This window comes from Prunus dulcis, chromosome 1 (assembly GCF_902201215.1).
Source record: "Prunus dulcis chromosome 1, ALMONDv2, whole genome shotgun sequence".
NCBI classification, from domain to species: Eukaryota; Viridiplantae; Streptophyta; class Magnoliopsida; order Rosales; family Rosaceae; genus Prunus; species Prunus dulcis.
This window is the reverse complement of record NC_047650.1, coordinates 15286727-15297574: the sequence shown is the minus strand read 5'-3', so window position 1 is coordinate 15297574 and position 10848 is coordinate 15286727. Positions and strand designations below refer to the sequence as shown.

General features: G+C 38.3%; 1 protein-coding gene across 1 annotated transcript; it reads right to left on the bottom strand.

The window, feature by feature from the left end:
- Window positions 1–9069: 9069 nt before the first annotated feature.
- Window positions 9070–10636, bottom strand: LOC117615769 (UDP-glycosyltransferase 92A1-like). Its single transcript, XM_034344913.1, has one exon. It carries the CDS (start codon window positions 10604–10606, stop codon window positions 9104–9106), a length of 1503 nt encoding a protein of 500 aa, XP_034200804.1. The 5' UTR covers window positions 10607–10636; the 3' UTR covers window positions 9070–9103.
- Between the last annotated feature and the right edge of the window lie 212 nt (window positions 10637–10848).

The window sequence follows — 10848 nt, the reverse complement described above, 5'->3', positions numbered from 1 at the left end:
TCTGTCATCAACCCTCACATATCTTGTTAGCAAACTACCCACACGATCTGCCAGCAATTGCCCACGATCTGCCAGCATGCGCTACCTGCGTGTGCTGCTTGTGATGTTTGTGTGCGATGCGCGTTGCTGCGCTACTCACTTGTCCCACATGCGCTGTCAAGAGTTCCAAGCCAATTTGCCGACGCTTCTCGCAAGCTTTGCTGAGACCATTCGAGATCCGTCTTGCCACACTTGTCTTGTCCTTGTGCACACTCGTGACAACTTCCCTTGGCATGGTCCAAGACATCAAACCATGTTGCCGCCTATGTCAAGTGTCAAGGGTCTTACACTAATCCATGCCCAAGGAGTTCAATTTTCTTGTTACCAAATCCATGTGCCCTATGTTTCCTCCATATATTTTTCGACACGTGTTATATGACTAAACATAAATTTAACATTGTTAACAATATTTCAACGCAATAATATTGAAAACAAACACACAAGATCCTCCTCGTCATATCTTTCGTTCACCACTGCCACCTCCATGTCAGCCCAAATCATGTTGTCCATCTCGAGTACCATAACCTTCACCTTATCTTCTGTACATGTCATTATCATTCCTTGCTTTAATACTTTTCTTATCAAATTTCCATTTGATTCTCAGAGTTGTGGCCAAATCTAAAGAAAAAGTTGTTATATTGATTAAAAAAACTCAATTATTCAAAGCCAAAATTCTCTCTCAAGCTTGGCCAATATTGTTGGCGAGTCCTTACTTACTTAGGATTTTGGTTCCTTATTTAATTAGAATTTTGGTTACTTACCAATTATTATTTAGTCCTATTGTAATAGAGATTTATTTCCTATTGTAATTTAGATATATTTCCTATTTTATTTAGGGTTAACACATCTTTGTACTTATCTTTGTACTTGTATAAATATCTCCGTATTGGAGAAGAATAATAATATGAGCGTATCTTAGCATAACTGAATATCTGCCTTACTTTGTTTGACATGGTATCAGAGCCAGGTTCCTAACTTGTGACAACCTCAGCCAAATTGAGAGTCGTTGGCACTCCTCATTCCTAACCCATCATGGGTCTTCATCTTGTATAGTCATCTTCTTTTGTTCAATCCCCTCATATGTGTTTTCACCACACCTAGCCTTCACATGCTTCTTGGCTACTGTTCCAAATTTTTTATTTTTCATCTTTGTATGCCAAATGGTCTTTCTTGATGTCTCAGCTTCTCTATCTTTGAAACTTCATAACATGTCTCTTTACTCCGTGAGCCTCGTCACCGCTCATCGAGCCGTTGCTTTCCTTTGCGAGCCTCGTCACCGCTTGTCGAGCCTTTCCTTTGACTGTTCTGCCGGTCTCTGTCTTCTTCGGCTGCTCTCTTGAGTTGCCTTTCCGCTTCTCAGTTTTGAGCACCCTTTCTCTATTTTTCTCTTTGCTCTATTTAGCTCTCTTTTATTTATGTTTATCTCTTTTGTTTGTCTATGCCCAATGGCTTGGTGTTTGTTGTGTTCTTTCCCCATGCCATCGCTCCATCTCTGTCACTCTAGCTTTTCCCGTTGGGTGTTTATTATTTATTTTTCTATCTCCTTCCCTTTTACCCTTATACTTATTTCTTTCTACCTTTGGCCTCTTTCCAATATTCATCCCTTTCTTTGTCTATCTATTTCCTCACAGACACCTTCCTTTGTCATTATTTTTCTTCAATCACAGCATTATTCCCTCCTTTTTTTGGGTTCTAGCACCTCACTTTCTTCCACTAGTTTGTTTTTAAAAATTGTCACATGCAATTTCCCATGCTATACTTTTTAATATCTTTAGTTTCTTCATCTTTGATCTACCGATGTGGTTTCCCCTGCTATGCAGTCGAACTCTTTTCATGTCCTCTCTATTTCTCATCTTTCTTTTACCAACCTTTTCCATTCTTTTGTTCTCTCACTGCATTATCTCTCACTTTTAAGATCCCTTATATAATATTGCTTCCCTTTGATGGGCACTCTATTTATTCCTATTCCACACATGAAGGGTTTCCTATTTTCGGTGTCCTTTGCTCTAATTCCCGTTTGAGCACCTTATCTTTGTCTTTGTCTCTGTTCATGATTTGCTGGGTTTCCTCCATTACTATTCTCCTTTTCAGAAGTTTTTTCTTCATGGGACAGCTGTATGCTACCACCTTTCCCTCTTGCATTTGTTTCTGCCACGAGACTGCCATGTTTGAGTCTCTTTACTATTATTTCAATTTCTCTTCTTCCAAATCTCAACCCTTTACCAGTGTCAGATTTGATGGGGAGATAGATGCAACTTTATTTGGGTGCTACAACTTTATTTTTCGGTGTTGCTTTCTCTAAATCTCGACTCTCATACATCGTCGAATTTAAGGGGGAGTGACACCGCTGCTCATCTATTCCGCTGCAACTCAGCTACCTATCTGCCATGGCTGATTCTTCTACATCTGAGCGTCAGTCAGCTTTTGTTTCTTAAGTGCCACTTCTCTTATGGTTCCGACGACCCCTTCTCTTCAGGGGGAGATGAGGAGTGAAGATAAGTTGTCTGTGCAATAATGGAAGTATTTGTCATTATTATTGCTGCTAACTACTATGTCCTTTGCTGGTGCCAGTACCATTGCTCATCCCTATTATGTCTCTTGCTGGGGACAATGTTATTACTCCTACCTATTATGACTTTTGCTGGGGACAGTGCTGATTACTATTGATGATGCTTGTTATGTCCCTGCTTTGTTGCTCTTGTTGGTGTCAGTGCTTTGTATTGCTGTTGGTGGTACCAGTACTGTTGCTCCTGCCTGTTATGGTGCCAGTATTGTTGCTCATGCCTTTGCTGCTGTGTTTCCGTTGTGGTCATGCCCGTTGACCTTGCCTTTGCTTTCTTTGCCTTACCTACTGCCGTGCTCACAAGGTTTCTATGTTCTGCCTTACCTACTGTAGTGCTCACAGGGTTTCTGTGTTCTGCGTTATCTACTGCCGTGCTTATAGGGTTTTTGTGTTCTGCCTTACCTACTGCCGTGCTCACAGGGTTTTTGTGTTCTGCTTTTATGTGTTCTTTTATGTGCCCTCTGTGTTAGGGTTTGTCAGTTGTTTCACTTGTGATTTATGACAAGGCCTTCTCTACAATTGTTCGATTGATCAATGTTGAGTATGGTGTTCTGTGACTCGTTTGTCAAGTTGGGCATGCGAAATATCTTTGCCCCAACTTGAGGGGGAGTGTTGGCGAGTCCTTACTTACTTAGGATTGTGGTTCCTTATTTAATTAGAATTTTGGTTATTTACCAATTATTATTTAGTCCTATTGTAATAGAGATTTATTTCCTATTGTAATTTAGATATATTTTCTATTTTATTTAGGGTTAACACATCTTTGTACTTGTATAAATACCTCCATATTAGAGAAGAATAATAATATGAGCGTATCTTAGCATAACTGAATATTTACCCTATTTTGTTTGACAAATATTGCTTCCATTCAAGATATTCACCATGAGCGACAAACAATAACCCAACAAGTGCTAGTTTGCATGTGGATTTTGGTGTGGTCTTTAATTTCGCTGAACCCATATGAAATTTCCAAGCTTTCCTTTGCGGGTTTTTCTGATTGATCAATTCTTGGTCTTTGCAGTGCTTGAGTGATGTTTCCTTGGGCCAAATCTTTAATATGGAAGCACTTCTCTATGTGGGTTTGAGGGTTTTTTTGAAGCCAATGGACATGGTGAGGTGGCGGGTCTGATGAATGGGCATGGTGGTGTAGATTAGATATAAATTGGGTGTCCCATCATCCTGTGGAGGCATAAACAAACCCATGGCGGATCTGACGAACTTGGGGTCTGGAGAAGAAAGAACAAAGACAAGGCTCTCTTTTGCTGAACGAAATAGACGAGGCGAGGAAATTAAAAGGCCACACCAAAATCCACATGCAAACTAGCACTTGTTGGGTATTACATGCTCTTCAACATTATTGCCCAGAAAGTGTCCGACTCAGTCAAGAGTCTCTAACTCTGTTTTGCAAGGATTGCCAAGTTGAAATCTTGCAGGTTATGGAAGCCCAAAACACCTATTTTTGACAGCCCCAACTTCGCCTAACTTATCCAATGTATCTTGCTTTTTTCTTCACTTCCTCCTTGTCAGAACTTAGCCATTAACCCATCAAGCTCTTTACAAAATTCATGACAGGACCCTCCTCGAATTCCACGGAATCCGTGATGAATTCACTGGTATTTTTGACATCAAACTGATGTCGGGCCCATTTACTAACATTATAACCTATTTTTCAAATTAAGAAGAGGAGACTTTTTGCCCAAATTTCGACAGAGTCTCTCATGAAAAACGGACTTTCCCAAAATTTTCAACTTGTCAAAACACAATAATATAGTCCCAACAACAGATGCACAATCTAGAAACATGCAATTTACAAAATAGGTCTCACATGCAAACTAGCAAGTAGTCCACCCTGTTGACTCATTACCAGTTCTACCCCATATTTCCTCAGTTCCACCAGTAATGGAAGGTAAGTCATTCAATTCCCCAAAATCCTACCGGATTTAAAAGGTGACCAAAATGACCCTATCTGTAACATCCTACATCGACCAACGGAGAGGAGATGATATGCCTTATATGTACATGCCTACCTCCATCTAGCATGATGGGTTAGAGAGGGGGTGCCTAGAAACAAAGTTAAGCGAGTTTGGGCTAGAGCAATCTCAGGATGGGTGACTCATTGGGAAGTTGCTCGTGAGTTCCCAGAAACAAAACCGTGAGGGCAGGGGAGCCTAAAGCAGACAATATGGTGACATAATGGTATCAGAGCCACTATGCCCGGTGGTGCGAGTGTGCTGAAAGAGGGCGTTGAGCCCCTAAGGGGGGTGGATTGTAACATCTCATATCGACCAACAGAGAGGGGATGATGTGTCTTATATGTACATGCCCACCTCCATCTAGCACGAGGTCTTTTGGGAGCTCACTGGCTTCGGAGTCATAGGAACTCCGAAGTTAAGCGAGTTTGGGCTAGAGCAATCCCAAGATGGGTGACACACTGGGAAGTTGCTCGTGAGTTTCCAGAAACAAAATCCTGAGGGCAGGGGGCCCCAAAACGGACAATATCGTGCTAAAGCGGAACTGATCCAGGATGTGACACTATCCCAAGAGAAAAATTGTAATTTCACAATTAATTAAATTAAAGAATTAAAATGGATAATTACAATAGGGTCGGGGTGTTACAATCCCCCAGGGAATTTAACATTGTCATTGGACATGTAGGAAGGGCCTGGGATACAGCCTTAATAAGAACTTCTCTCCTCGCTTGAGTTAACGGCTTCTGCTTCCAACCCCTCATCTTATTGAGAATCTTCTATAAAAAAATTTCAATTTTATGTTGATTAAATTGTTTTAAATGCATTTTCTACTTTTGGAGCTTCAGGTGAATCCTAAAAAGATTTATTTGGCTTTCTGAGAGGTGGCTTTGGGGTGTGCAAGGGGTCCTTGCACAGGGCCCCAATTTTTTTTATTTTTTCCCCATATATATTTGTTCTAACATAATATATGACTAGCCTCTTCACACGTTCTTTCGCACCTGTGAGAGACTTCTTAGAAAAAAAATTTAAATTTATTTTAGAATTAAAAAAAGATAATGGATAGTTGTGTTCCATAAAAATATGATCTATTATATGATTTTTCTTTTAATTTTAATTTTTTAATTTTAATTTTTAATTTATATTTTTTTTAATATGAAAAAGTGTGAATTTACCATATTATCCTCATTTAATTAATAATTTCAATTCTTAATGTTTGCATTAACCAAAGGCATTTTCTAGTATTTTGAATATTTTACTATTCTCCGCCTTTTACTTTATATATTTGGGATACTTCCAAAAAGAAATTGTTTCGATTGCTTCTTTTAAGTTGATCTCACATAATATATTAATACATTAAAATTACATATAATAGGAGCTCTTGGTCAGTACTAAATCCAGCGGGCATGTGTTTATTTATTTTTTTGGGTTAATTTTAATTAATACTTTGAAGAACCATGGTTTTTTATATTATATTTTTGTTCCTGATTGAATTATTTGTTTGATATCTTTTATAATATTTAAATTGATGAGTAGTTTTAAATTTGCTATTAATATATATGATCCAGTCCTTCTAATATATATTTTTGTTTAAGACTTTATTTTATGAGTTCTTATTACTGATTTTGTATAAGATCCCTAAAATCTCAGAGCCGTCCTGGATGAGGCTTGGATTTTGTATTCATGTTTTTAGTTGAGTTAGAATAACGTGGGAAGTAGGGGTGGGCACTCAAACCGGCGAACCGAAAATTCGAGCCGAACCGCACTGAATTAAACTGGAAAAAAATTGAGTTGACAAAAAAGTCAACAACCGGTCAAAAATCGAACCGGACCGGTTTGGACCGGTTTCGGATCCAGTTCTATGTTTTCAAAAACTGGGTCGGGCCGAACTTTATCCAAGTTCAATTTCAAAATATCTCTCTTTTCTAACTTTAATATTTATTTTTATATGAAATTGAATAATTTGTTAATTTTCAAGTTAAAAAATAATATTTCAGTTGAGAATTGTATTAAAAAATAACTTTTATAATCCGGTTCAAAACCGAATCGGAATCGAAATCGGACCGGAACTGGCTGAACCTGAACTGGATAATTTTTGAATTTTTTTAATTAAAACCGTACCGAACCAAACCGGATAAATAATACCGAATCGGTTCTAATTTGAGGCAAAAACCAGTCCAACCTGAACCTTGCCCACCCCTAGTGGGAAGAATGATTTGAGCTTGCTTTGGGTAAATTCTTGTACTGGACATCTTATATTTAAATTTAGAAGTCGGTGGGTCTTGCTATACAATTCTTATTAATCACAGTAGGTTATGTGGGTGCAAGTTTCGGTATGTGAAAGCTTTGTTATGGTTTGGATGGTGGTATGGCCTAGCTATGAATTTGTTTGCGATTTAGGTGAGGGAATAAACTTTAATTATGATTTAGATTCTAATATCCATTTTGCTGATGATACAAAGTATGTAATCTTTCTTTAGCATTAGGTCATATGAACTTAGAAAGCATATTTGAACAAATGTTAGAAAAGTTTTAAACTTTCATCGAATGTGTCATTCAAAATACAAAACCCTAAAAAAGCGGCCCATTTTAATTTTCAATTTTCAGTTTTAATTTTTCTAAAATAGAAGAAAATAGAATACTTGTTTGGTAACTAGTTTTAGTTGTGAAAAATGTGAAAAGTGAAACTGAACAAAAGTTGTTTGGTAACTTTTTTCAGTTTTCAGTTTTATGTGGAACTTGAAAATGGAATTTTTTGGAGTCAAATTGTGAATTTGGGATTATAAAATGAAAGTGCATGTCCCAAAAAGTTCATACTATTTTTCGGTGAATTTTTCCGAATGAGGATGATTTTTGGTGAATGTTGGATCTTGAGGTCACGAGGCTTGGACTGGGTCTGTGGCTGAATGCAAGAATTGAGTGGCCGAGTCTAAGTCGGGAGGTCCCAAATTCTGAGTTTTGGTAACACGAGTGCATTTCATGTGTGGTGATGAAAAATTAATGAATGAAAATGGAGCCGAAAAAAAAAAAAAAAGAATACTAAAAACACTTTCAAGTTGTTTTAAAAAATAAGGATGATTTTGAAAACTGAAAACGAAATATGTTACCATTCAGTTTTCAATTTTCAAAAAAGTAAAAATGAAAATTGAAAACTAAAAATGAAATGGTTATCAAACATCCACTAAAAGTAATAAACCTTTTTGGAATGAGGATAACCATTAAAAACAAAAAAACAAAACAAAAAAAAACAAACAAGAAGAAGAAGAAGAAGAAATCAAAACACAAAACTGAGCTGTGGTTGGAACGGCCTAGCATATATAGGTAATAGGTACTAATATTTTTCTTCTCAAATACCATTTTATCTTACCAGATTGTTAAGCTTGACCCCATTTTAAAACAAGAGAATCCACCTGATGAGACAATTTGGCAGCATTAACTTCACTATTATGGAAATGACTAGGGTGTAATGCCATTCAATAGATGCTACGTTCATTATTCATATATGGTTCTCTCTTATAGGTTGGGGATTTAAACTTGATAGACCACGGAAATTTTAAGATCCCCAAATTAAGCCTAGAACATATAGTTATAAGGCGGACAATACCAGCTTTACTTTAGAAGGCCAAAAGAATTAGTATTTATTAGAAACTCAGGGCCCGGGGGAATAAAACAACCATATTATACAGTGAAAAAGATAACATTTCTAGTAAGGAATACTCTTTTTTTTTTTTTGAATTTTTCATCTCCCTTTTAGAGCTAGAATGTTTGTCCATGTCTTAAGGGAGGATGCTTTTTAAGCTCCTCTACTCTTGAAAAATTTCTCTATTGCACCTTTGATTTGTGAATTATGTTGAATGTGAGCCTTCAAATTATGATTCATTCAGGGTAAAGCAGGGAACCACTTTTAGCAGATATATATAATCCTCTGATTTCTCTATTCCATCCTATTATAAAATCAGCCTTTCAAGGGATGAAATACAATCCCAACCTTCGTCATAATCCTGAGGAACTAGATAGCTTAATCTTTGACTTAGGGTCCAAGGTATCTCATATATCACAAGGAACAGAAATATATAGTACCTGAAAATACTTTAAGCGGATTGGACCAAGTATCCTAGACTCATATTTGTTGAAGAATGTAAAAAAATCTCACATCAGAACTTTGATAATATAAATTACAATATATGCTGAGTTGTTCCACTACTAAAATTTTATCGACCCTTTTCGCGATAAAACCCCATACCTAAGTTGAGGCCTTCTGTGGATTCCTTACTTTTGCCAGTATTGGTGCCATGATCTCTATCTTGGTATCATTGAATATGGACCCTCATGTATGTTCTTTTCATGAGGTTTTGTTCTTAAAATGCGAAAAATCAATGCAATTCTTCATACCAATTCAATAGTATCCAGAAACACACTTACGTTAGGTGGCGCAATTTGCGAGCCACTTGTGGTTTCTCAAATGACTTCAAAATTGCAAGTTTCCTTCCATTTCCTCCTGAGAAGACCTAACAAATAATACACTTTTTGAATTTTATAATCCTTGTCTGGTTGATAGAATGGTAGCAACAAAATCATCCATTGCCTTAACAAAAGATCCCTTGTCTTCAGCCTCCTCTCTTATTGCTGCTCTTATCTGCTCCTTAATTTCACAAGCCTTTTCCCTCATTTCTCCTCCTTTGCCACTTTTGTCCATTACCAAATCTATCAGTCTCTTCACCTCCTTCCGAGCAATATCACTCTGCCCTCCCCTTGTCAGCTCCACACTCACACCCATCTCCTCCACCAACATCTTTGAATTAAATGCCTGCTCTGCTCCCAATGGCCACCCTATAATTGGCACGCCCTGGCTTAAGCTCTCCATCACTGAATTCCATCCACAATGGCTAACAAACACACTTGTGGACTTGTGTGACAAAATCTCCAACTGCGGTGCCCAGTTGTGCACCAACAACCCTTGTTTTCTTTTGCTCATTCGATCTTCGAATCCTTGGGGCAACCACTCTGCCCTGAACTCTCCCTTCATGTCATATCCCACAGGAGGTCTTATGACCCAAATAAAAGGCCTTCCACTTTCTTCTAAAGCAATAGCCAGCTCCATCATTTGGGTGGCGCTGATAGTGTTCTGGGAACCAAATGAGATGTAGATAACAGAATCCGAACCATGCGAATCGAGCCATTTAAGGCATGTTTCGGCAGGTATGCCCAACTCTTTTCCTGCACGTTGCCTTGAAACACTTGAATCCAAAGTCGATGAGTTCTTTAGTGCATCTGTAGGAAGAAGAGGTCCAACGGACCAAACAGGAAGCCTCAAGTAATTCCTCAAGATCTCCAATCCAAAGGGCTCAATTGCCTCAACAGTACTACACAGCCAACCAAAAGATTTAGTAGAAAGTGAAATCTGGGGCTGAAAAATTCTAGAGCCAGAATCTTTACCGTCTGCAGCTTTTAAATATGGATTCAACTGAGAGATTTGAAAAAGATAACTCTCTGGAAACCCCGGCACTGGGAACTCATCTGAAGCTGTACAACGGTGTGGGAGGCTAAGCCAAATAGACACCAAGGCTGCAGAGCCATAGGCACCACCTGTAGTGAAAGTCACATGCACAGTGCTTAAGTTGTTTGCAAGATTAGCTGCCCATCCAAAATACATATCAGAGACAATACAAAGTGGTGGGCGGCCTTCTTTTGCGATGATATCCAAGATTAGGCGGTGAGCAGGAGCTTCAAGACTTGTTGATGCAGCAACAAAATCTCCTATTTTGCTTAGAGGCAAGTCCTCCGTGCTCTCGGCGTTCGGGGGCAAGCCATGGTCTGTACTGCAGAATGAAAGCTCAGCCAAATGGATGTTGGAGTCCGATTGAGAGTTTGAGGTTGAGGCAATGGTTGCACTGAGGTATTGGATGTTGAGGGTGGTGCTGGCAATGGTGATTGTGAATCCTGTTCTTTGTTGGATTTTCCTTGCCAGTGCAAGGAATGGTATGAGATGGCCTTGAGCCATAAATGGCAGCATCACAATGTGCTCTTGGCCTTCCATCCCTGATTTTCCTTTTCGTTTTTGGGATAATGTTTTTTTGGTACCTTCGAATTTGACTGGAAATTATATGAGGTTGGTATTTCTGGAGCTTGTAACGATGGTGACGAATATATAAGAATATATGCCGGCCGGGTTAAAAGTTTAATACGATTATATTTGTTGTATTACCAGATGCAGGTTCAATAATGCAATTGTTTATTAGATGCTTGAGTGGTCCATGGCATTATTGGTTCCTACTTACC